Source organism: Balaenoptera musculus, chromosome 18, assembly GCF_009873245.2.
Source record: "Balaenoptera musculus isolate JJ_BM4_2016_0621 chromosome 18, mBalMus1.pri.v3, whole genome shotgun sequence".
Classification (NCBI taxonomy): domain Eukaryota; kingdom Metazoa; phylum Chordata; class Mammalia; order Artiodactyla; family Balaenopteridae; genus Balaenoptera; species Balaenoptera musculus.
This window is the reverse complement of record NC_045802.1, coordinates 1,095,262-1,121,446: the sequence shown is the minus strand read 5'-3', so window position 1 is coordinate 1,121,446 and position 26,185 is coordinate 1,095,262. Positions and strand designations below refer to the sequence as shown.

The following is a 26,185-nucleotide window of genomic DNA, read 5'->3' as shown; positions in this document are numbered from 1 at the left end:
TGGTAGTCCAGTGGTTAAGACTCTGTGCTCCCAATGCAGGGGGCCCGGGTTCGATCCCAGGTCAGGGAACTAGATCCCACATGCATGCTGCAACTAAGAGTCCACATGCTGCAACTAAGACCTGGTGCAGCCAAATAAATAAATATATATTTTTTAATTTATTTTTGGCTGCATTGGGTCTTTGTTGCTGTGCGCAGGCTTTTTCTAGTTGCAGCGAGCAGGGGCTTGTCTTCATTGCGGTGTGTGGGCTTCTCATTACAGTGGCCTCTCTTGTTGTAGAGCACAGGCTCTAGGCGCATGGGCTTCAGTAGTTGTGGCACGTGGGCTCAGTAGTTGTGGCTCGTGGGCTCTAGAGCGAAAGCTCAGTAGTTGTGGCACACGGGTTTAGTTGCTCCGCGGCATGTGGGATCTTCCTGGACCGGGGCTTGAACCCATGTCCCCTGCATTGGCAGGCGGATTCTTAACCACTGCACCACCAGGGAAGTCCCATAAATAAATATTTTAAAAAATAATGATAAAAAAAGAACTTCCCAGCCAAGCTCTAACAGTTTTTGCCTGAGCATCAAAGAAACATGCTGTCTTGCATTATCCTGATGGAAGATTATGCATTTTGTTGGCTAATTCCGGACACTTTTTGGTGAATGCTGCTTTCATTTGGTCTAATTGGGAGCAGTACTTGTTGGAATTAATCGTTTGTTTTTTCCGGAAGGAGCTCATGATAGAGGGCTCCCTTCCAATCCCACCATATACACAACATCACCTTCTTTGGATGAAGACTGGCCTTTGGTGTGGTTGGTGGTGGTTCGTTTTGCTTGCCCCACGGTCTCTTCCAGTAGTACAGTATTCACTTTTCATTGCTCATCACAAATTTGTTTTAAAAATGGAACGTTTTTATTACATTTAAGTAGAGAATCACATGTGGAAATACGGTCAAGAAGTTTTTTCCACTTATGTGGAACCCAAACATCAAAGCAGCTAACATAACCAAGCTGTTGCAGATGATTTTCAGCACTTGATGTGGATATTTTGAGTACGTCGGCTATCTCCTGCATGGTATAACGTTGATTGTTCTCAGTTAATGTCTCTATTTGATTGCTGTCAACTTCAGCTGGTCTACCCAACCTTGAGCATCGTCCAGTGAGAAATCTCCAGCACAAAACTTTGAAAACCACTTTTGACACGTTCGACCCATCACAGTACCTTCTCCATACACTGCACAAATCTCTTTTTGCGTTTCAGTTGTGTTTTTACCTATAATAAAGCATAATATGCCAAAAATGTTGCTTTTTTTTCTTCTGTCTTCAGTATTAAAATGGCTACACAAAAATTCACCAATTTTGATAAGTTTTTTTCTGTTGGAGTATAATTGCTTTACAATGTTTAGTTTCTGCTCTACAACGAAGTGAATCAGCTATATGTATACATAGATCCCCTCCCTCTTGGACCTCCCTCCCACCCTCCCCCATCCTGCCCACCTAGGTCATCATGGAGCACCAAGCTGAGCTCCCTGTGCTATATCGCAGGTTCCCACTAGCTATTTTACACATGGTAGTGTATTTATGTCAAACCTAATCTCCCAATTCATCCCACTCTGCCCTTCCCCATCCCACCCCCACCCCCACCCCCACCCATCCATTCTCTATGTCTGTGTCTCTGTTCCTGCCCGGGAAATAGGTTCACCTGTACCATTTTTCTAGATTCCACATATATCCGTTAATGTGCGATATTTGTTTTTCTCTTTCTGACTTACTTCACTCTGTATGACAGACTCTAAGTCCTTCCACCTCACTACAAACAGTTCAATTTCGTTTCTTTTTATGGCTGAGTAATATTCCATTGTATATATGTACCACATCTTCTTTATCCATTCATCTGTCGATGGACATTTAGGTTGTTTCCATGTCCTGGCTATTGTAAATAGTGCTGCAATGAACATTGGGGTGCATGTGTCTTTTTGAATTACGGTTTTCTCAGGGTATATGCCCAGTAGTGGGATTGCTGGGTCATATGGTAGTTCTGTTTTTAGTTTGTAAGGAACCTCCATACTGTTCTCCAGAGTGGCTGTATCAATTTACATTCCCAGCAACAGTGCAAGAGGGTTCCCTTTTCTCCACGCCCTCTCCAGCATTTATTCTTTGTAGATCTTTTTTATGATGGCCATTCTGACCAGTGTGAGGTGATATCACATTGTAGTTGTGATTTGCATTTGTCTAGTGATGTTGAGCATCTTTTCATGTGCCTCTTGGCCGTCTGTATGTCATCTTTGGAGAAATGTCTATTTAGGTCTTCTGCCCATGTTTTTGATTGGGTTGTTTGTTTTTTTGATATTGAGCTGCATGAGCTGTTTGTATATTTTGGAGATTAATCCTTTGTCCGTTGCTTCATTTGCAAATATTTTCTCCCATTTTGAGGGTTGTCTTTCCATGTGCACTTGAGAAGAAAGTGTATTCTGCCGCTTTCTGGTGGAATGTTCTATAAAAATTAAATCTATCTGGTCTATTGTGTCATTTAAAGCTTGTGTTTCCTTATTTATTTTTTATCTGGATGATCTGTCCATTGGTGTAAGTGGGGTGTTGAAGTCCCCCACTATTATTGTGTTACTGTTGATTTCCCCTTTTATGGATGTTAGCATTTGCCTTATGTATTGAGGTGCTCCTATGCTGTGTGTATAAATACTTGAATTTGTTACATCTTCTTCTTGGATTGAACCCTTGATCATAATGTAGCGTCCTCCCTTATCTCGTCACAGTCTTTATTAGAAAGTCTATTTTATCTGATAATGAGTATTGCTACTCCAGCTTTCTTTTGATTTCCATTTGCATGGAATATCTTTTTCCATCCCCTCACTTTCAGTCTGTATGTGTCCCTAGGTCTGAAGTGGGTCTGTTGTAGACAGCATACGTATGGGTCTTGTTTTTGCACCCATTCAGCCAATCTGTGTCTTTTGGATGGAGCATTTAATCCATTTACATTCAAGGTAATTATCAATATGTATATTCCTATTACCATTTTCTTAATTGTTTTGGGTGTGTTTTTGTGGGTCTTTTTCTTCTCTTGTGTTTCCTGCCTAGAGAAGTTCCTTTAGCATTTGTTGTAAAGATGGTTTGGTGGTGCTGAATTCTCTTATTAGCTTTTGCTTGTCTGTAAAACTTTTGATTTCTCCATTGAATCTGAATGAGATCTTTGCTGGGTAGAGTAATCTTGGTTATAGGTTTTTCCCTTTCATCCCTTTAAATATATCCTGCCACTCCCTTCTGGCCTGCAGAGTTTCTGCTGGAAAAATCAGCTGATAACCTTATAGGGATTCCCTTGTATGTTATTTGTTGCTTTTCCCTTGCTGCTTTTAGTAGTTTTTCTTTGAATTTAATTTTTGTTAGTTTGATTAATATGTGTCTTGGTGTGTTTCTTCTAGGGTTTATCCTGTATGGGACTCTGTGCTTCCTGGACTTGGGTGGCTATTCCCTTTCCCATGTTAAGGAAGTTTTCAACTATAATCTCTTCAAATATTTTCTCAGATCCTTTCTCTTTTTCTTCTTCTTCTGGGACCCCTATCATTTGAATGTTAGTGTGTTTAATGTTGTCCCAGAGGTCTCTGAGACTGTCCTCAGTTCTTTTCATTCTTTTTTCTTTATTCTGTTCCTCAGCAGTTATTTCCACCATTCTATCTTCCAGCTCACTTATTCGTTCTTCTGCTTCAGTTATTCTGCTGTTGATTCCTTCTAGTGTATTTTTCATTTCAGTTGTGTTGTTCATCACTGTTTGTTCCTTAGTTCTTCTAGGTCTTTGTTAAACATTTCTTGTATTTTCTTAATCTGTGCCTCATTTTATTTCTGACGTTTTGGATCATCTTTATTATCATTACTCTGAATTCTTTTTTAGGTAGGTTGCCTATTTCATCTTCATTTATTTGGTCTTGTAGGTTTTTACCTTGCTCCTTCACCTGTAACATATTTTGTTGTTGTCTCATTTTTTTTTTTTTTGATGGGTGGGGCTGTGTTCCTGTCTTACTGGCTCTTTGGTCTGAGGTGTCCAGCAGTGGAGTTTGCAGGCAGCTGGGTAGAGCCGGGTCTTGGTGCCAAGATGAGGACCTCTGGGAGACCTCACTCTGCTTAATATTCCCTGGAGCCTGAGTTCTCTGTTAGTCCAGCGGTTTGGACTCGGTGCTCCCACCACAGGAGCTCAGGCCCTGTTGGGTTGGCCAAAAAGTTCATTTGGGTTTTTCTGTAAGATGGCTCTAGTTGGCTTGGTTCCCAGCCTGGGAACCAAGATCTCACAAACAAACAAAAAAAGCTGAACAATAACAAAGAATAAATAAAATTAGAAAAATAAAAAATATATTAGAAAAAATAAAAATATAAATCAAACAACAACAATAAGGTAAAACAGGGACTTCCCTGGTGGTCCAGTGGGTAAGACTCTGTGCTCCCAGGTTTGATCTCTGGTCGGGGAACTAGATCCCACATGTGTGCTGCAACTAAGAGTCCACATTGCCACAACTAAAGATCCTGTATGCTGCAACGAAGACCCCATGTGCTGCAACTAAGACCCAGCACAGCCCAAACAAACAAACAAATAAATACAAGGTAAAACCACCACAACAGCAAAAAAAAAAAAAAAAAAAAAAGGGCCTTGGCTGTGGGCGGCGGGGCTTAAGACTCAGGACCCTTGCAGCCAGAAAAGGCCCTGAGTGGGCGGGGCAGGTGCAGGGCTTAGGCTCAGCATGGCTGGAGGGGGCCTCGGAGTGTGCAAGATCAGGCCTGGGACTTCAGCAGGCTCCCCAGGGCCTGAGTGGGCAGGGGAAATGTTGGCCACATTCCCTTCCGATCCCCCAGGGTCTCTCCCTGTCCCCGCTGATCCCCTCACTGTGGGTGGGCCCCTCCCCTCCCCTCCCCTCCCCTCCCCTCCCCCAGCTGCCCCTCAGGGGCACCGGTTCCATCTCGCCTCCACTTCTCCTCCCCTCTCCCTCCCCCCCACGTCCCACCCAGTCACTTGGGAGTTCCTCCCGTCCCCTTAGGTGTCCGAGGTCCCCCACCAGCGCCTGGTAGGTGCCCTAATTGTGAGGAGATGCAAACTCCGCATCAGTAAGTGTTTTTAAAGTGCATGCTGATATGACAGCTGTCACAAGACAATCTAACAAAACTGTTTCAAATGAAGGTAAAGACATGTAAGTGCTACTAGAGCCATCTTACAGAAAAACCCAAATGAACTTTTTGGCCAACCCAACAAAAGAGACCCAAGTCAAACTTCTAGCCATAAAAACTACAATATCTGAAATAAAAAATACACTGGATGTGATTAACATCAGATTAGACACTGAAGAATAAAAAATTACCAAACTTGAAGACCAGAAATGGAAACTAACACAAATGAAATACAATGAAAAAAGTTTTGTTTTTGGTTTTTTTAAAGTGAACAGAGCATCAGAGAGCTTTGGGACAATTTCAAGTTACCTAATATTCATGTATTTGGATCTCGGAAAGAGAAGGACAGCAGAAAAATATCTGAGAAATAGTGGCCAAAAACTTTTCAAATTTCAGGAAAACTGTAAACCCACAGATCCAAGAAGCTCAGTAAACTCAAAGCATAAGAAACATGAAGAAAACTACACTGAGACACATCATAACCAAATGCTCAAAACCAGTGATAGAAAAATCTTAAAAGCTACCAGGGAAGGAAGACACAAACAAAAAGTAAGAAAACTAAGGGTGACAGCAGATTTTATGTTGGAAATAATGCAGCTAATAGTGGAGGAATCTCTTTAGGGTACTGAAGAAAAACTCAACCTAGAATTCCATCGCCCAAAAAAATAAAATCTTTCAAAAAGTAAGGCAATATGAAGACAGTTTTAGACATAAAAGCTGAAAGGATGCATCAGCAGTAGAACTGCACTACAAGAAATGTTAAAAGAAGCCATTCAAGCAGAAGGAAAATGACAACAGATGGAAATATTAATCTGTACAACAAAATGAAGTGCACTGTAAGTGGTTATGAAGTAGGTAAATATATAAGGTTTTTAAATTTAACAGTGTGGTGCGGCGTTTATAACAAATGTAAAAATAAGATGCTGATCAAACAGTAACACAAAGGATTGGAGGAGAGAAATGGAAGTTATATACAATTATAAAATTTTATATACAATTATAAAATTTTATAAAAATTTATAATTTTTTACAATTATAAAATTTGCTGTGATAAATATATACTGTAAACCTTAAAGCAACCACTTAAATAAAGCTATAGGTAGCAAGCCAACAAAGGAGAAAAGACTGATATAAAATGTTTGCATTGCTATATAGTATCCCACTGTAGGAATATATAGCAGTATATTGTATAATGTCCAGTGGGTGGACATTTCAGTAATTTTAATTTTTGCTAGTACACATTTCTACTTTGAACATATTTTACATGTCTATTTATGTGAATTACAGGAGTTTCATATAGTTATATGATCTATATGTATATGTAGATACAGAATTACTGAGTTGAAGCAGGGGCAAGGTCAAATTGTTTTCCAAAATGTTTTCATCAATTTACATTTCAACAGCAGAATAGGCAATTTCCATTACTCCACATCCCCCAAAACATTTGGTATTATCAGTCTTCTAAATTTTAGTCAATCTGGTAGGTATATAGTGGTGTCTCATTATCATAATTTGCATTCTCTCATTCCTTTTATTTTTCATCTCTCTTCCTATACCCCTCCTTTATGACCCTTCACTTATCCTGTCAGTGACACCCAGGAGCCTTAGGTCACCTACAAACAGTGACATTCACACATAAAAAGATCTTATTAAGAGAATCTACTGTGAATTAGCTGCATGTGGCCATTGGGGTACCAGAAGAAAGCAAAACATCTTTATAGTATTTATGGTAAAGATTTCACTCTGCAAGGAATCATACAGGTGTGTTTCCTTTATACAACTCACTTTCAGTTTGGATCCCTGCTGTGAGATAAAATTTTTTTTAATTGTTGTTTGATGGAAAAGAAAAAACAAACATCACTTATACTCATTTCCCTGCAGGTGTGAAATGAGCAACTCTGAAGATGAGGACCTCCCCCAGCTCTCTTCCCATGCCCTTGCAGCTCTGCAGGAATTTTATGCTGAGCAGAAACAGTACACTGACCTCGGTGGCGATGACAAGTATAACATTGGAATAATAGAAGAGAACTGGGTAAGTTAATGCATTCCACATCCATCAGGATGTGTTGGTGTGGAGCCTCTTCTGTACCTAGTCCAGTGTTTGTCTGTATCTGACCTCATACCCAAGTTCATCTCACTTGTCACTGCGAAGCTGATAACCTGTTCAGGAGCTAAGACAGAATGCAGTCCACGAACATTTTAAGACAGTATAAATGCAGATTTTCCTAATTCTGACTCTCAGGCTGCCTGGTGATCAGAGGAGGGGACATTTCGGATAGAAGAACAGCATATCATTATATCCAACACAAACTGTGCTTCCTTCTTGTATATAGATGCATTCTGTTGGTTGTTGTGGAGCCCAGCTATTCTTGAGAAAAGGGAAAAATTGATCATTGCAGTAATGGGGTAACTGGACTTAAACATGTAGTAAAAAATAGATGAAAACAGATGAGTTTTTAAGAAGATATTAATAGTTTCTGGGGCACAGTATGTATTTTAATTGTATTTTTATGGTCCAAATAAAAATAGGAATTAAAAAAAGTGAGTTCAGGAAAACTAACCTAACCTGGAATGTAGAAATTTACATTTTTGAAGGAGATAGTTGAGAAATAGATGAGGCTTGAAATTTCTGTCTGTGACTACCCGTTGATAATAGAGCTGCCTCTCTTCATCACTTTGCAGCTGGAAGGAGGTGTGTGTGTGTGTGTGTGTTTAAGCAGTCTTTTACATTTTGTGTCAAGTTTAGATCTCTTAAGTTATATAAAATTTTCCTGTTTACCATCTGTTTGAAACTGGGACAAAAATGTTTCTTTATATTTATTCTAATGTTCCACTTACTCAGATGCCTCTTTCTCACTGCTTCCCTTCTTTATGTGCTTTTGTCTTTAGCTTGATGCTTTGAATAGTCAATATTAGAAACTTGAAGTACACTATTATTCTTGAGGTGGTCTTCTTCTCTTTTCCTTCTGCTTATTTAAATACTATGTACTTTTTTCTGATTCTAAAAGTAATCTATGGTTATTGTAGAAAATCTATAAAAACATGAACAAAAAAACAAGTCATAAGTCCACTACCTGAATTAACTATTTGTATATTTTTGACACTTTCTTTTGGTTTGTTTTGTTTATAAAATTAAGGAGATCTCCCAGGAAGTTGGGGGGGGGGCAAGACAATGATACAAATTATAGAAAGAAAACATAAAACTAGAGGATAAATCCAGGAAGCTCAATATTCAACTAACTGGAGTTCCAGAAAAATAGAACTGAAAACAAAGAGGGGAGGAAACCTTCAAAGAATGATATTAGAAAATTTCCCAGAACCAAAGACCCTCACTAAGACACATGATTATTATGACTGAAAATTCTGGATATAGGTGACAAAGAAGATTGTAGAACCTTCCAGAGAAAAGCATGTCACCTATAGAGTCTCAGGTCTACAAATCACATTGCACTTCTCAGTAGCTTTATTAGAAACCAGAAAAAAGTGGAGCAATTCCTTCAAGATTTAGAGTGAAAATTTGTTCAGCCTAGAATTCTACACCCAGCTGAGTTATCAGTCAAATGTGAGGATAAAATTAAAATGTTTTAGACATGGTAAGTCTCACAACATTTACCTCCTATGCACCACTTCTCAGAAGCTGCAGGATGTTGGGAGAATTAGGGATAGGTTCAAAGAACCCAAGCAAATGAAACAATCATGTATTAACTCTAGGAAAAACAAGAGGTACCATACCAGAAAGAAGTGCAATCAGAGTATATTAGTTGGCCCAGCAGTGAACACTGATAATTGATATAGTATATATTGATATAGTAGATATAAATTAAAAAGATAAACTTTATGCCAGTTGTAAAATGATTTTACTCATTCCTCTGTCATAGCAGCTGAGCCAGTTTTGGTACACTCCGGAGACCGCCCTGCGCCTTGCAGAGGAAGCCGTGGCAGCTGCTGGGGAAGGTGGCAGGTGAGATCAGTTTCATTTCTCTTTTGCCTTTTAATCTAAAGTAAGTTAGTTAGTTAGTTAGTTAGTTATGGCTGTGTTGGGTCTTCGTTTCTGTGGGAGGGCTTTCTCCAGTTGCGGCGAGCGGGGGCCACTCTTCATCGCGGTGTGCGGGCCTCTTACTGTTACGGCCTCTCCTGTTGCGGAGCACAGGCTCCAGACGCGCAGGCTCAGCAGTTGTGGCTCACGGGCCTAGTTGCTCCGCGGCATGTGGGATCCTCCCAGACCAGGGCTCGAACCCGTGTCCCCTGCATTGGCAGGCAGACTCTCAACCACTGCACCACCAAGGAAGCCCTAAAGTAATATTTTAAATGTCCTTCCTAGATGAGACGTGGTTGGTAGGAAGGCTGAACTGTAATCTGCAAAACCTGTAGTTCATGATTCACAGAACATGAGGAAGTAAGAACTGCTTCACTATTGAGTCTGGGGACACACACAGAAATCTATTCAGTGTAAGATATCTTATCTCTGTTCCTTATTTTAACATTTTCTACCATTACTTTTATACCCCTAGAGTTTGCTTTAAAAAAAAAAATCTTGACCTTTTTGAAGTTTTAAGAATAGATTCTTTTTTGTTAATTTGGTTTTTACTTCTGTCAAAACTTTGCACACATATAAAGTCAAATGGTCCTAAAAGACTTGTTCAAAAAATAATCCATTGTTAATTTTCCCCTTGTGCACCCCCTCCCCTTTTCAGCTCTCTTTCATTGATTCTCTTGGTATTTACAACCATTTCTAAATAACATGTTTATATTGGCACTTCTTGACTTGTCACTCGTAGACATGACTTGACTTCTCACCTTCAGAGAAGGAGGATTTGGCTCCCTTCGCAGTCCACAGCTGCCACGCACCTGTCTGCTTTCTGGCCACTCTCCCAATAGTTACATCCTTTCTTCTTCTTTTTCTTTTCTTTTTTTTTTAATGGCTGGACTCTTTGGTAATATTTTGTTGAGGATTTTTGCTTCTATGTTCATAAGTGATAATAGTTTGGAGTTTTCTTTTGTTTCATTCTCTTGGTTTGGGTTTCATATTGGTTAATGGTAGCTTCATAAAATGAGCTGGGAAGTGTTGCCTGTATTTCTATTGCCTGGAAGTGATTGTGTAGAATTGGTGTTAGTTATATGCTAATTTTGGTTAGAACAGGGTTTATGTTGTTAGGACAACATAGATGTTCTTTACAGCTGAGTCTTTTCCTTTTCTGTACAATGTTTCATCTTCCCTGAAAAAAATAATTCTCTTTATTTTTTTTTTAGTATTTCTATGTCTATATTACTAATTAACTCTCAGATTCTCCCCAGTGGTGTAAATCTCTTATCAACAAATTCAGACATACTTTTCAGCTCCTTGAAAAAAATGACTTCCAGGGCTTTGCAACCTGTTCCATCTGGACTGGTTGATTTCTGGTTTTGCTGCAGCTCTGGTCTTGGTATTTCCTTCACCATCATGCTGAGGTGTCCTTTTACCTCTCTCTTGTTCCAGACTTCCTGTGTCCAGTACCCCAGTTCTTAGTTTACAGCTTTATCCTGGTTGGGTATATCCTTCAGTAGTTTCCATGGGAGGGAAATTTTTGAAACCGTTCACGTCTGAAAATATTTTTATTCTACCCATTCACTTCATGTGTTAGTTTTGTTGGGTGCTGAATTCCAGGTTCTGAGGGCACTGCTTCATTGACGCCACGTTTCGGTAGTGCTATTGGAAAATACAATGCCATTCTGATTTCTTGTGGGAAACCTGTTTTTTCCCATCCCTGCCCACTGCTAGCTTAGGATTTTCTCTTGATCCCCAGTATTCGATGTGTCTTGGTGTAGAGCTTCCATCTGTTGTACTGGGTGAAAGCCCTTCCATTCTCATAACTCAGGTCCTTCAGTTTGGGAAAATAGTCCTAAATTATGTCTTCGATTTCCTTCCCACTTTTTTTTCCAATTCCTCTTTCTGGAATGCCTATTATTTGAATGTTGGACCTATCTACTTTTTTTTCTGTCGTTTTTCCATCTTTTGACCTTACCTTCTGGGAAAATTCCTCAACTTTGTCTTTGAAACTTTCTACTGAGTTTACCATTTCTGCTGTCATGTACTTAGTCATCTATAACCGTAGTTCTTTTTTGGGTCTCTGAATATTTATTATTGTATCTTGTTCATCCTTCTGAGGATATTATAGGATTTTTTTAAAAAGAGTTTTCTCCCTACACAGTCTCTAACTAACTGCACACATGCGTCTTCTGTTTATTTTGGCCTCTGGTATTAGATGCTTTCCTTGAATGTCTGCTGGCCCCCCGCTGTCCGTCCGTATTTAAGGGTGAGGTGCTCTAGGGCTGGAGGTTCTGATACCTGGGCGGGACCTCTCTACTTGGGTGTCTGCAGATGGCTGTTTCCCCGTCAACGCCCAGGGTCAGCATATCCAGGCCTTTCCTTGTGGGCTGGTCAGAGGCCCAGGAAGTCTTCCTGCCTGGAAGTCACGCATCTCGTTGACCTCATCCCAGAGGGCTTATTTCTGAAAGAGGGTTGGGGGTCCCAACATCCAGTGGGTTTAACGTGATCCTTGCCATTTCCACATGGTACCTCACCACTAGCTGTGCCTGGCACCCGCCCTTCAAGCCCCCCCAATCCAGAGAACATCCCTCCAGTTTCCTACCGCAGTTGTGGAGGCTTGGGATAGGGAAGAGAATCCTGGGGGTGCATTTCCTCTTTCAAAAACAGTTCTCCTGTTTGTTGCCCCACCTTCACCCCCCCTTCTTGAGTTACCTGGTGGTGCAGCTTCCTGAGCCGCGGGCACTGTGCTGTCATCCAGGTTCCTTCTCGGCTTTCCTGGCCAGTTTGGGACTTGGCTGTCTTGGGTCTGCTGAATCAGAAACCACCCACCACTTTTGCCTGTCAGCTTCCTAAGTATTCTTTTGTCTCCCCTCACGTTGTCTTACTGTTGGAGGTTTATTTTCATGTTTTATTCAGCAGGCTTTCATGAAGGAGCAAATCTAAATGAATGTGTTCCCTCTGCCATCTTTAACTGGAAGTCCTAAGGTTTTCTTTTTTCTGTCCTTTTTCTTTTATGTAGTTTATTATGTTTTTCTTAATGACATGTTTTTACATGTATTTTCTTATTTTTACATATGAGGGCTTTGGAAGCAACTTATTTTTTCTGAAAGGCATCTTCAGTATTTTTAGGAGTTATGTCATAATTTTAAAGATGAGTAGTAAGAGTAGCATTTATTGAGTACTTACTGTGTGTCCTATCTCCTGGTAAGTGCTTTCTGAGGGTCATCTTGTTTAACCCTCACACCTCTGGAGGTAGTTCCTGTTACACTCTCCATGCTAAAGACGGACGCTGAGGCCCACGCGGTCCCATCACTCGCACAAGGGCCCCAGCTGTGAGCAGCAGGCCGTCCGCTTCCCCTGCCGCTGTCGCCACAGCCGGCTCTCGTGCCTTCCTCCACCTCAGACCACTGTCCTTCCGCCGGAAGTACCTCCTCTGGGGTTTTTAGGGAAGGAGGTGCCGCTGTGGTTCAAGTCCTCTGCACCCCCGGCCCAGAGCTCTGGCAGCAGCCGGGCTGGGGTCTGGTCCCCACAGAAGGCGGTCGGGATGCCCCCAGACTTCCTTACGTGCTTCATGTGCATTTGGGCTGAGAAGCCTTTGAGCCCAGCGTGGGCACCTAACCGGACGTGTGACACTTCTCCGAAGAAATGCATCTCACAGTTTTAAAGCTGAGTTTAATTTTCTAAATAAGTAGTTTTCTGAGTGATTTTATGTGTGTGTGTATGTATATATATATATCGACACATGTAATAAAAATCTAAAAGCGACAAAGGGGATGGAGACAAAAAGTCTCTTTCCCATTGTCTGCAGACAAGCTGTGTATCTCCAAGAGGTCACGGGTGCACCTGTAAGCATAAACCCCACTCCGTGAAAGCGCAGTTTACACTCTCCTGAACTTGACTGTCTTGGAGGTATTGACAACACAGTATCCCACTGTGATAGATGTACCACAGTCAACTGAGTAATTCAACATTGAAGTTACCTATAGCATTTTTGGCAGTTGGCTTTAAAAGTTAACTACTGGAACACTACCCGTTCATAAACTGGAGATGCTTGTAATGAGACAGATTCTTTAATTTACTTATACAAAAAAGCAGCAGAAATTCGAAGTAGTCTGTCTGCACTGAGACCCAGTTTTAATGTATCTTTTTGGAAAACTAAAGTTGTTTAGGCAGTTATTTGGAGTTTTTTCTTCAGGATTATGAATATTACAAAGTAACTTCAAAATATTTAGTTTGAGGCTAAAAAGTATTTGAAATAAATGTTAAGAGACCACCATGAAAATACTAAGGTAAATTCAGGCCATGGGCTTCATAACCCTTGTCCTAATAATGTTTTACTTTTTTTTTTTTACCATGAAAAGCACATTTATCCTTTCATACTTTAAAATTATGAGTTGTAGATTTGTAAACAGTAGATTCCTTAAAAGTGAGGCAGTAGAAAGTTTTCTCTCAAAATGTACTGCTGTTATTACTTCAGTTTGCATTATTGTTTCCTTTAAGAAAATCTGAACACAAGGACTGGTTTTTTAGTGAAGTGGTCATTTGATGCCATGCGCTGTCATAAAGCTCAGTCATGAGTTGGCTCCTTTTGTTCCAGAATAGCATGTGTGAGTGCCCCCAGCGTTTACCAGAAGCTGAGAGAGCTGCACAGAGAAGACTTTTCTGTCTGTATCTTCGAATATGACCACAGGTTTGCCATATACGGAGAGGAGTTTATCTTCTATGATTACAATAACCCAGTGGATTTACCTGAGAAAATTGCTGCACACAGTTTTGACATTGTAATAGCAGATCCCCCCTATCTCTCTGAGGAATGTCTTAGAAAAACGTCGGAAACCATCAAGTACCTGACCCGGGGCAAGATTCTGCTGTGCACAGGTAGGTGCCGGATTGGCAACACGCCTCCCGTGACTTTAAACAAGGCTCTTCCCCGCTCCGCACCCCAGTCGCCTATCTGTACAGTGGGGCTGAGATGCTGCCTGCCTCTCAGGGCTGGAGAGAAGTAAGTGGCATGATGCCTGGGACGCGGGGTCCGGCCCTGGGTGAGTGCACCAGGAGTGTTACTTGTACTCATCAACGTCAGTAATAGTAACAGTATCTGACTCAGCCTGTACAGTTGATAAAAGAAATTTGGAATCTCGGGGGTTAAAGTGGATGCCAAAGGTCACAGAGCTAGACATTAGATTAGGTTTACCAAAGCTGAGAAGGAGACTTTCACACTGGTGATGTGGATATATTTTCTTAAGGTGGATATACTGGCATTTGACTGAGAACGAAAACGTTAACTGCTGGTCTCCCTACTTCCGGGCAGCCTGGCATCCAGGCCTGCTGTGTGGGCCCTGCTTCCCCCAGTGCAGTGGGTGCCGAGGACAGGCAGGGCTGGAGGGAGGAATGGGATTTGTCAGCCAAAGGCTGGTGTGAATGTATTGGTACAAGTTTGCACGATTCGCTACTACTGAAAAAGGGGTTGTTGACTCAAAGTTGGAAAATGGTGGCTTTTTAGTAATTATTTTTGCTTTCCTTATGTTACTTTGTGGAATATAATTATTTTCTTAATTTCTAAGTGTCTCAGCCTTGCAGATGTAGGAAAATTATTTATTAAATGAAAAAGAAAAGGAAAAAAGTAGGTAATTTGCATAAATGTTGGAGGAAGTAAAAAGGAATAGAGAGCACTGACCTTCCCCCTGATCGCTGAGTGGTACCGTCAACTCACCGCTTCCCGCATCTGGTCGAGAATACCTCCCTGGCTGGCCTGGCGGGTGTGGAGCTGAGCACGTGGCTGGTGCCTCAGTCTCCGGGTTCCTCTGGTTGTCCTCTCCAGGTGCCGTCATGGAGGAAGAGGCAGCAAAACTTCTTGGAGTGAAGATGTGCAAGTTTATTCCAAAACACACTCGAACCTTGGGAAATGAATTTCGCTGTTACGTGAATTATGATTCTGGGCTGGACTGTGAACTGTGAACGCAGCTGGTAATACAAGGTAGTAAAGGAACCATGTGACATTTCCCTCTTTTTATTTTCTTAGTAGACTGAAAAGCTACGACCTCCCCTCCTCCCTCACAAACTGGGGCTCTCCCCGGCCTAACTTTCAAGATGAAGAAGACATCTTGTTGTGATTTCCTTAGTGAGGGCATCCCTAGAGCTTGGGATGCTTTTGCCAACTTGAATCAGTGGAATTATATTTGGAAGAAGTCATAGAAGCATCTAGTCTACTCTCCTCACTTAACGCAGGTAAAGAGCAGAAGTACAGGCAGCTTAGTGATTGGCCAGGACCTTGGCCTCTGCCTGGGGCGTATCCCGTGTGCAGGTGCCTGCGGACACCCGAGTGTGCTTTGACAGCCATGCCGTTTGGACTTGTAGCTGAGGACGAGCATTGTGTCCAGTTCACAACTGCCTCCCAGGAGCTCAGTGCCCAGAAGAGGGCACATGCTCAGTAAATAAATATTTGTTAAATGGATGAGTGTTCCATTCAGAGAAAAAAAATACAGGTTGCCTTTCTAGATCTTGGAAGGGAAAGCTGATTCTTCCATTGGGAATGTGTTACCTGTTAACAGCTAACGTTAGTTAAACTGATGATGAATACAGTTTATGGAATAGCAGTGTTATCCCCATGCAAACCATTTACTCTCCTTCAGTCCACTCCTCTGATGTTTGCACTATGTATGTTTGAGGAGTGGCTAGAAAATGTTACACAACAGTGGCAGTGCTTGAAATAATTACCCAAGGTTTGAAAGGCAATTTTTGTTTTTAATTCGTGGATTTCTTTTTTGATGTTGATCTGAACCTTCTGTTTTCTGCACAAGAATGTATGCTAGATACACCACCACTAGGCTTACCTTTTTTTTTTTTCCCAGAGGTTGAGCCCAGAAGTAAAATTCCCCAAATGGTATATAGAACTACCCACAGCTATCAATTTCAATTTTGAATTTTTTATTTGGAAAATATGAATTTTGCTCAGCAATGTTTTCATGCACAACCTCTGTCAATATTTCGTACAAACTGAAAATTCTCGGTTGACCTTCCATCCAGATCAAACCAAGGCTGATTGTAAGTAGCGGCAAAGAGCATATAAACAACGATGCAGAGAGGCTGACTCTGCAGATGATCTTCCTAAACATCAACCATAAAATTAAAGTGAAGACCTTAATTAACAGTTTCCTCTGAAAATTAGTGGAGCCATCAAAGCAGAGTCCAGAGAGAAATGCACAGCCAGCGTGCCCTTCACCTACAGTTGTTAAAGCAAGTTAAGAACTTCTTACTTTTACAAATAATTGTGTTCAGGGACAGACTTAAGCCTAAAGAAAAAAGTAAAGGTTTAAGCTCACGCAGTTGTAGAAGAGGACTCCGCGCCTGATTTCTGGTAATTGTAAGTCTGCAAGTGAAAAAAATTTCTAATTGTATAAACCTGCGGCGATTTATATCCTCATGAATAAAGCAAGTGTGAGATTCTGGGGTGAGCTGAGCCTCTCAGAGGGAGGGCAGGTCCCATGCAGCCATGTCCACTGGTGACCGTCAGCAACAGGCGGGATTCAGGGACCCAGGCCACAAGGCAGGCTAGAGGGTGAGGGTTCCACCTGCGCTTCTAAAAACTCCTGCTGAGGAAGTGAAATATAAAATGTTTACGTGTCAAAATGTTGTTTTTAATATACTTGCTGAAAATGGCTAACATAAGTTTCTGCCCCTACTGAAAACAGCTGAATAAACAAGAAGGTAGGTATATATTCTACTTTTTAAAAAAAAGTGTCTGTCCGCCCTCTATCTTGTGAGGCTCTGTCCCCTCCCAGCGGTCCTTGCAGTGCTATCACCCGTGGTTGCAAGGGGTCGGTGGCTGGGAGCCTTAAGGAGCCTCAACGAACTCTGGCGAAGCGGGTCACCTGTGGTGGCCCCAGCCTTGGGCCGCCCACACAGGGCTGCCACGTGGTTAGTTCCCCTCTCACCGCCCTGCGCTCCTGCCCAAGAGGAACCCCGGGGGATGCAGGAGGTCAGGCTCGCAGGCAGTGCAGTCCAGTCCAGCGCTGGGTGCTCCGTCCACGTTTCCTCGGGGCCTTGGGGTCCCCGGGTTGGGGCCGGGTGCTCAGGGCCGGGCCGGCTTGTCCAGGCTGGAGTTGGCGCCGTCTGCATCCTTGTCCGGCCCGGGCATGCAGGTGCAGCCCACGGGGATGGTGAGGTACTCCTCGGTGTAGACGGCGCGGCCGCCCGCGCAGGCCGGGGTCCGGCGCAGGACCACCGCGGGCACGAGCACCGGGGCGCTGCGCAGCCGCACGTCCTCCTCCCCGCGCGGCCCGGTCAGGCAGCCCCGGCACAGGCAGTAGGCCTCGGGCAGGTACCTGGGGAAGCGGCCGGGGTCGTAGGAGATCCTGCAGGGAGAGGACGGGCCCTGAAGCCGAGCAGCCGCTGGCCTTCGCTGTCTTTAAAGTGAAGACAGTTTACGGCCGCCCCTCAGGCCACATTCCCTGAAAACACTTTCAGACTCTGCAACCAGTGCGCGTAGGACAGGTGCACACCGCACAGCCCGCGTGCGCAATGAGATGCCCCCGGCCGCCCTGCTCTGGGCCCTCACCACCCCACGGGCCCAGGCCGGGCAGACCCTGGCCTCCCCGCTGCTGATAGAGCCTCAAGCAGAGGTGGCTGCTGCCAGACACCTGTCCAGAAGACGCTGGAGCGGGCCCTGCATCCCGCTGTCCGTCAGGGTCCACGTGCCCTCCCGCGTGCGGGAAAGGGGCCGGGTCACACCAGGGGGTGGGGGGCGGGCAGGAAGGACCGGCCGCCCAGGACAGGCGGGAAGTGAAGGATGCCTTGAACTGGACCACTTCCGTGTTCCTCCAGGTCTCCCTACTTTCTGGCCGGATGCCGCCAAGATCCAAGTGTCGGCGCCCAGGACGACCCTGTGGCTGCTGGCTGGGCCCTGCCCCTGCCTCCCCGAAACCAGGAGGTCACGGAGGGAACCCAGGACTCCTCCCTAACGTCCCCTTGCATGGGGACACTTGCCCCACCTCATGGGATCGCCAAGACCCCAAACTCTCATTTCCATTCACCTGCCCTCTTACTTCTGGAGCTCGGTCCTTGTGACCCTGAAGTCTCAGAGTCACAGCCGTGACCTGACCTCTCAAGGGACACACACATCCATACGCCCGGGAAGGCCCCCCGAGCGCTGGCCCAAGGGGAGCCTAGAATGGAAACGAACCTAGCAAGATGTGCCCAAGGGTGCCCACCCCTGGGACCTGGGGCTCCGCAGGGAGGGCGTGGCCAGGCTTCCAGAAGCTTCTTGCCCCTCACGCGCAACCTCTGTGGACTAGTGTCCCTCGGCCCTCACCATGCAGGACTGCAGGGCACCAGCCAAGCTAAGAAGTTTCCAGATGAGAAGGACCTTCCGACAACCAGTTACAAAAGCGCAGAGGCGGGAAGGCACACGATGGGTGAACTGGGCAAACTAGGCCAGGAGGCAGAACCTGACCAGCTGTCAAGTGTGGGGGGCCTGGAGGCCATGTCACCCAGGCCAACTGCCCGTGGCCTGTGGACAGCCTCAGAAACGGTATCTTCACGCCACAACAAATCCACTTGACACCAACTACGTGCCACTTACACAGCAGGAAAGAACTAAAGCGGGGTGAGGCCTGCAGCCCAAGGGAGGGAGGGGGCCGGTGGGGAGGGGAGGGGAGGGGCGGGCCTCAGGATGCCGTCAAGACGGAAGGTGGTGCTTAAAGTCAGGAACCATGCCGCCCTGCCCCTGAGCATCCCAGAGCCCAGAGGGACATTGCTGAGTCCTTGGCCACCATGTGGATGTGGGGATGAGGTCAGAGGAGAAGTCGGGGTGACCAGGAGGATAGCAACAGGGGAGCAGGGAGGCCTGGCCCCGACTCCCTTCTCACTGCTGTGCAAGGAAGGGCCCTGGAAATCTGTGTGCCAGCAGAAGGAGGGCAGCGGGGCCGGCCTGCGAAGGCACCTGCCTGCCCCCGGGACACGGAGACCCACAGCAACCCCATCCGGCCCGCTGTCCCTCCAGCATGCCCACAAAGAGTTGAAGATATCTTTTATAAGCGTCTCATCACTGTTCCCTCAGTGCTGCCTTCGTAAGAACTTTACTTTTCCAGCTTTTCCACCCCCGTAATGCCTCATTTCCATCCCCTACAGGGGCACAGGCCCCCCCAGATCCCCTCTCGGGCAGGGGCGGTCAGGTCAGGAAAAAGCCCAGCTACTCGGCCTCGCCTCCAAAGGCGTCCACGACCTGCTCCTCACCCACGTACCTTCGTCCGCGCGCCCGACACCTGCCGCCAGGGCGGGACGCCTGGCAGGGGCCGCGGCTAAGCTTTTGCTCAAGATGAACTCTCCCCCAAACCAATCTCAACTCAGCGAAGACTTGCCATGTTTAAGGTCCAATGCAAGTCATTATCTTAAGAGTTTTCAGATTTCCCTAGTCAGATTTAACCTCCTCTTTCCCCATATTCTCGTAACACCTTGGGCCTCAGACAGAACTGCACATTTTCCACGTCCTCCCCTGGGAGGGAAGGGTAAGGACTGTATCTGGACTCACTCTCATGCTCTGACAAGCCCAGCACAGCGCCCACGGAGAGGAAGAGTTCAGTAGATGGTGAGAGGGTGGTGCTGAGTCTGTACTCTCCAGCTTCCTGTCCTCCAGACCCTGAGGTCAAGATGAGACCCTCACTTACATTAGAAGGAAAAGGAATTTGTAATGTCTGCAACCACATTCAACATTCATTCAACAAACACCTAAGTGCCAGTGGTGTTTCAGGCAGTAGGAATATAGATGAAATACTATAATAATCTATTATCCAAGGACTCACCCTCTCAGGGGATAAATATACAAAGAAAGAGTTAAACCCGGCCATGACAGCAGAGGAGGCTTCCTGGTAAAGTGGAACCTGGGTGGATTCATCCAGATGAAGAGGGAGAAAGGGCATTTAGAGCAGAGGTCAAAGCCTAGAGTTGAGGGACCACGTCAGTTAGGAGCTGCAGCACAGGAGAAGAACTCAGAGCTGGGGCTGCAGCCATCTGTGGAGGCCCCCAGTTCATAACAGGAATTTTGGATCTGACCCTGAAGGCAACAGGAAGGATGTTAAAAAGAGAAGTGACCCAATCAGATGGAATTTTAGATCCCTCAGACTACAGAGTGGAAGCCGGTCTGGAGCCCAGGAGAGATCTTGGCTGGAGATGGAGATTTTTAAATTATTAGCATATGAATAGTAGTTAAGTAAGACCATTCACTTAAGTGTATAGAGAGATACCAAATTAAAAGAAACTCAACAGAGGTTTCATTCCAAGAAGGAAAAAAGAGGTAGGGGAACCTAAATATTAAAAGAGCCTTGAGAAATCAACAAAATGAAAAGGCAACCCACTGAATGGCAGAAAATATTTGCAAAGCATATATCTGATAAGGGGTTAATATCCAAAATACAAAGAACTCATATAACTCAATACCAAAAGAACAATCTGATTAAAAAATGGGCTCAAGACCTGAATAGACATTTTTCCAAAGATGGCATATAGATGTCCAATAGGCACATGAAAAGATGCTCAAACATCGCTAATTATTAGAGAAATGCAAATCAAAACCACCTCACATCTGTCAGAATGGCTATTATCTAAAAGACAAGAGGACTTCCCTGGTGGCGCAGTGGTTAAGAAGCCTGCCAATGCAGGGGACATGGGTTCGAGCCCTGGCTTGGGAAGATCCCACATGCCGCGGAGCAACAATGCCCATGGGCCACAACTACTGAGCCTGCACCCTAGAACCCACGAGCCACAACTACTGAAGCCTGCATGCCTGGAGCCCGTGCTCTGCAATGAGAGAGGCCTGTGCACCGCAATGAAGAGTAGCCACTGCTCGCCACAACTAGAGAAAGTCTGCGCGCAGCAACGAAGACACAACACGCCCACCCCCCCAAAAAAAAAGACAAGAAATAAGTGTTGGCAAAGATGAGGAGAAAAAGGAAACCCTTGTGTACTGTTGGTGGGAATGTAAGTTGGTGCAGACACTGGAAAATAATATGGAGAATCCTCAAAAAATTAAGAATAGAACTACTAAATAATATAGCAGTTCCACTGCCGGGTATTTACCCAAGGAAACAAAAACACTAACTTGAAAAGATGTATGATCACTGCATTATTATCACAGCATTATTAGAACAGCCAAGACATGGAAACAACCTAAGTGACCACCAATGGATGAATGGATAAAGAAGATGTGGTATATATACAATGGAATATTACTCAGCCATAATAAAGAATGAAATCTTGCCATTTGCGACAACATGGATAGAACTTGAAGGCATTATGCTAAGTGAAATAAGTCAGACAGAGAAAGACAGATACTGTATGATCTTACATGTGAAGTCAAAACAAAAAACAACCCAATCATAGATACAGAGAATAGACTGGTGTTTTCCAGGGGCATGGAGTAGAGGGTCCACAGGTACAAGCTTCCAGTTATAAAATAATTACATCGTGAGGATATAAAGTACAGCATGATGACTATAGTTAACAATACTATCATATGACCCAGCAATCCCACTACTGAGCATATACCCTGAGAAAACCGTAATTCAAAAAGAGACATGCACCACAATATTCATCACAGCACTATTTACAATAGCCAGGACATGGAAGCAACCTAAGTGTCCATTGACAGATGAATGGATAAAGAAGATGTGGCATATATATACAATGGAATATTACTCAGCCATAAAAAGAAACGAAATTGAGTTATTTGTAGTGAGGTGGATGGACCTAGAGTCTGTCATACAGAGTGAAGTAAGTCAGAAAGAGAAAAACAAATACCGTATGCTAACGCATATATATGGAATCTTAAAAAAAAAAAAAAAAAGGTTCTGAAGAACCTAGGGGCTGAACAGGAATAAAGATGCAGAGGTAGAGAATGGACTTGAGGACACGGAGAGGGGGAAGGGTAAGCTGGGACGAAGTGAGAGAGTGGCATGAACATATATACACTACCAGATGTAAAATAGCTAGCTAGTGGGAAGCAGCCGCATAGCACAGGGAGATCAGCTCGGTGCTTTGTGACCCCCTAGAGGGGTGGGATAGGGAGGGTGGGAGGGAGACGCAAGAGGGAGGAGATATGGGGATGTATGTATATGTATAGCTGATTCACTTTGTTATAAAGCAGAAACTAACACAGCATCGTGAAGCAATTATACTCCAATAAAGACGTATTAAAAAAAAACAATACTGTATAGCATATTTGAGAGTTGCTAAGAGAGTACATCTTAAAATTTCTCATCATGCACAAAAGATGTGTAACTGTGTGGTGACTGACGTTAACTAGATTTATTGTGATCATTTTGCCATATATGCAGATATTGAATCATTATATCTCACACCTGTAACTAATATCACATGTCAACTGTATCTCAATTTAAAAAATGGAGCGCCTTGAGCAGAGTGATGTAAGTACTGGGGCATCGCTGACCTGGTTTACACCAGCCGACCAGGTGCAGCTAGGAGTTGAGCCCCAATTCCCAGGTGTTTTCATTTGGATGAGAAACTATATGTATATGGTTGCTTAAAAAACATATCAAACCCTTAGGGACATTCGACAAAACAATGGACCAGCACTGTTCAAAAGTGTCACAGCCACGAGAGACAAAGGACTGAGGGACTGTCACAGACTGAAGAGCCCTGAGCTGCAGAGGCTGGACCCTGGGGCAGGGAAGAGGCACGAGTAGGAACCCTCTGAAGGTCACAGTTCAGAATAGGGCACCGTATCCACGCAGCGCCTCGTCTCGGTAATTTTGCTGAGCTATGATGCTGACATTTGGGCAGTCTGGGTAAAGGGTACAGGGACTTCCTTGTACTAATTTCACAAATTTTCCTGTTACTTTTAAATTATTTCAAAGCAAAGAATTAAGTAAAAGAGAAAAAACTTTAAGTTTTAAAAATCCGAGACAGTCAAGAAAATCTAAACTGGACTATTTGAAGATATGAAGGAAGTATTCAATTTTAGGTGTGTTCAGTGGTATTGTGGCTTTGCTTAACAAAGAATCTTTATCTTTTAGAGAAACTACCAAACTCGTGAGTGTGTACACACACACACACACACACACAGAGTGACCGTGTGCCTCTAAACCTGTCTCGGCAGGTCAGCAGCGAGCCTCAATTTTCAAGCTCCTGCCGCACAGCCAGGGGTCGGACACACCCGCGCATGGGACCCAGGGGAGGCCCAGGGGTGAGGTGAGGCCAGAGGGCTGGGCTCACAGGCGGTGGGGGAGGGAGCCAGGGGGAGTGGCGTGTGCGCACGTGTGTGTGTGTGTCTGCACGCGTGTGTGCGGTGGGGCAGGGACTTGCGAAGAAATCTGCGACGTGGCAGGACCCCTGAGCCCAGAGCAGAGAGTCTGGAGTTACAGGTCCCGGAAGCCACAAGGGGCTATGAGACGCAGACAGGCTCAGGCTGACAACGGGAAGCTCATGCCGACGGCAGTGTAGACGCGCACGCAGCCATGGGACAGAACCGGGTGTGGGAGGGAGGCCCCAACCTGAGGGCATAAAGATCCCTTTCAAACAACCAGGGTTTCTCTTTCTACACAGGTGACAGTCCCCGTGTCACGTGCTAGTTTTGCAGGTGGACCTGATGGCCGCCTGGATGTGGAGACGGGTCAGAAGCCTCATCCGACTAAAAATATCCCCCCGACTCCCGCCAGTTGGCCCGAGGGACTGAAGTTTCCACTGTCACAGGGACACCTCTGGCCAAGGCACTGTGACAACGGGACCCCTGCCCACCGACCTGGGATGGGCACATGGATGGCTCAGCCTCGGGGGTTCATGGCGGGCGTTTCTCTCAGGATGGAAATGTGCTACCATGGGACGGGGTGCAACGCACCCATCCCACCCGACACCCAGCACTGCAGGTGGGGGGCCGGCGGAGACCACGATGGGGGGCGGGCGCGGGGCTCGGGAGGGAAGTCCAGAAGCCTCGGGACACGGGACAGACGCAGGCCCGTCACCCCAACCCCCTGCCTTGAGATTCTGGGAAGATCCTCAGCTAGGAGTGCTTTCGGGGTAAAGAAAGCTGCCAGCAGGGATCCTCTGTCACCCCACAAGGACACGTGGTCGAATGCCCCCCGTGCCCACCCCCTCGGCCTTCCCGCTTCTGCTGCCACCGTGCGCACCCAGCCAGAGGGAACATGCGGGAGCGAGGCCAGGTCCCCTCTGCAGGGACCCCACGTGTGAAGCTTGGCCGCAGGGAGCGACAGCTGGCCCAGCTTAATCCAGGAACAAAGGACGTGAGGAGACGGGATGGAAACCGAGCCCAGAGGAATGTGAGTGACGGCAGGGCCAGAAAAAGAGCCGCTCGGGCCCTGGACAGGGTAGGAAACAATTCGAGGCAGCTCCCCGAGGAGTGCAGCAGGTCACGGGGCAGAGCCGCCGCCATGTTTATGCACAAACCCATCCTCCCTCTTTGCAAAACACAAATGAGTTTAATTTCAAACAGCAGAGGCTGTGTGATCACTCCTTTCACAGCAATCCCAAGACCCCAGGCCCCAAAGCCAGGAAGAAGTGGGGAAAGGCCCCTCCGCCCAGAAGCAACGGATGGAGCCAAGTGGCCTCAACAGTCCCGGGTCCCCAGATCCCAAGGTCAAAACAGACTTTCTTAAAGGGGTGGCCTGGAGTCAGAGTCCTGAACCTACAATTTTGGTCCAACCTGGTTACCAACCAGTGACACTGGACGAGTCACCGGCCCTGCGGGTTCTCTGCAAAGTGCAGGGGATGGATTTGATGGGCAGGCTGCTTCCTCCACCTTCTCAATGGCAGGACTGATAACGTGACATTTTTATCAGCGTTTTCTGCTTAGAAAAGACGCCTGTAATCCCCTGCGTTTCTGAGATATCGGAGACTCTCCCCAAAGTCATCTATGAAATCAGTGCAATTCTCGTAGATTTCTCTTAGAGCTTGGCAGGCTAATCCTAAAACTCGTACAGAGAGAAAAGGGCCCAGAACAGTCTAAACAGCTGCGAGGACGAATAGGAGGGGCTTGCTCTACCAGCCTTCAAGATACTGGTAACGGGAAGACATCGGGCGGCCCCCAAGGAAGCTGAGGGGGACAGTGTCTTTTCCCAAGCGCTGTTTCTCCTGGACGTGGGCAATTAAGGCAGAAACAAGGTTTCCAAACTGTGGTTTTCAGAACCGTGTGGCATGGGGCCTGTTCAACCCCGGATTCCCACCCTTCCCTCCACACTCAGGAGCTCAGCCCGCTGGCCGCCAAGTGACCGCCTGGCTCGTGTCTGGGAGCCCCAGACAGAAGCCCCCAGCGCCTCTGAGGGGGTGACTGCACACAACCGGGGGCACTTCCCCATCCCATCTCAGGACCCTCCCGCTGGACGCCCACGCCAAGGAGTCTAATTAGCCCACAAGGTCACTGCTGAGCCAGCGTGGACGGTGGCGCTGAGACCTGGCTTGCTCTCTGCTGGGATGCTGTCCCCTCCCCAGGGCTGTGGAGCTCAGGGGGGCGCAGGGCCGTGCCGGGCCGGGCCTGAACACCCCCTGGACAGTCCTGACCAGCCCCGGGGGAGGCCGCTGGGCCCGGGTCCGAGAGACCACAGGGCACTGAGGCAGGTCTGTGGTTCCCTGTGCAACGGGTCCGACTGCCGGGGGCGCGGGGACAGGAGACGGCAGCCCCCTGCGCAGCGCCGCCGGCCCTCCTGTTGCTCAGGCTGAGCCGGACGGGCCTTCACCGCGGCTGCCAGGAAGCCCTGAACGCGGCCCCGCCCGACGAGAACCTGAGTGTGTGTGTCCCTGGGGAAGAGGACATGGGACCAGCTGGGAGGCAGAGGGGCCTGACCGCATGGACCCGGAGGCCGTCCCCGCGGGCGCACCTGGCCCTATGCCGGCGAGGATGCCAGCGAGGACAGCCAGGGGTCAGTGACCCTGGGCCGAGGCCACTGCGCTGCGATCCTGAGCCTGGCCTCGGACAGCCCTGACCCCAAGCCAGGGAGGTCGATGCAGACCCACCGGCTGCTCTGCCCGCCCGGCTGGTCCCCGCGGAGCCTGG

The 26,185-nt window shown here is 46.1% G+C and overlaps 2 protein-coding genes across 7 annotated transcripts in view; one reads left to right on the top strand and one right to left on the bottom strand.

The window, feature by feature from the left end:
* Window positions 1-16,591, top strand: part of EEF1AKMT1 (EEF1A lysine methyltransferase 1) — a 23,044-nt gene extending 6,453 nt beyond the window's left edge. The window contains exons 2-5 of one of the 3 annotated variants that reach the window (XM_036831980.1): window positions 7,023-7,173; window positions 9,023-9,102; window positions 13,766-14,046; window positions 14,990-16,591. In XM_036831980.1, the coding sequence (XP_036687875.1) occupies window positions 7,030-7,173; window positions 9,023-9,102; window positions 13,766-14,046; window positions 14,990-15,126 (642 nt within the window). In that variant the 5' untranslated portion in view covers window positions 7,023-7,029 and the 3' untranslated portion in view covers window positions 15,127-16,591. Of the gene's footprint in view, window positions 1-7,022; window positions 7,174-9,019; window positions 9,103-13,765 lie in introns of all 3 variants that reach the window. The other 2 variants (XM_036831979.1, XM_036831981.1) reach the window with 2 other exon arrangements.
* IL17D (interleukin 17D) overlaps window positions 15,936-26,185 on the bottom strand; it is a 27,552-nt gene continuing 17,302 nt past the window's right edge. For 2 of the 4 annotated variants that reach the window (XM_036831975.1, XM_036831976.1), the window contains one exon: window positions 15,936-17,569. In XM_036831975.1, coding sequence (XP_036687870.1) covers window positions 17,240-17,569 — 330 coding nt within the window. In that variant the 3' untranslated portion in view covers window positions 15,936-17,239. The remainder of the gene's footprint in view (window positions 17,570-26,185) is intronic. The other 2 variants (XM_036831977.1, XM_036831978.1) reach the window with 1 other exon arrangement.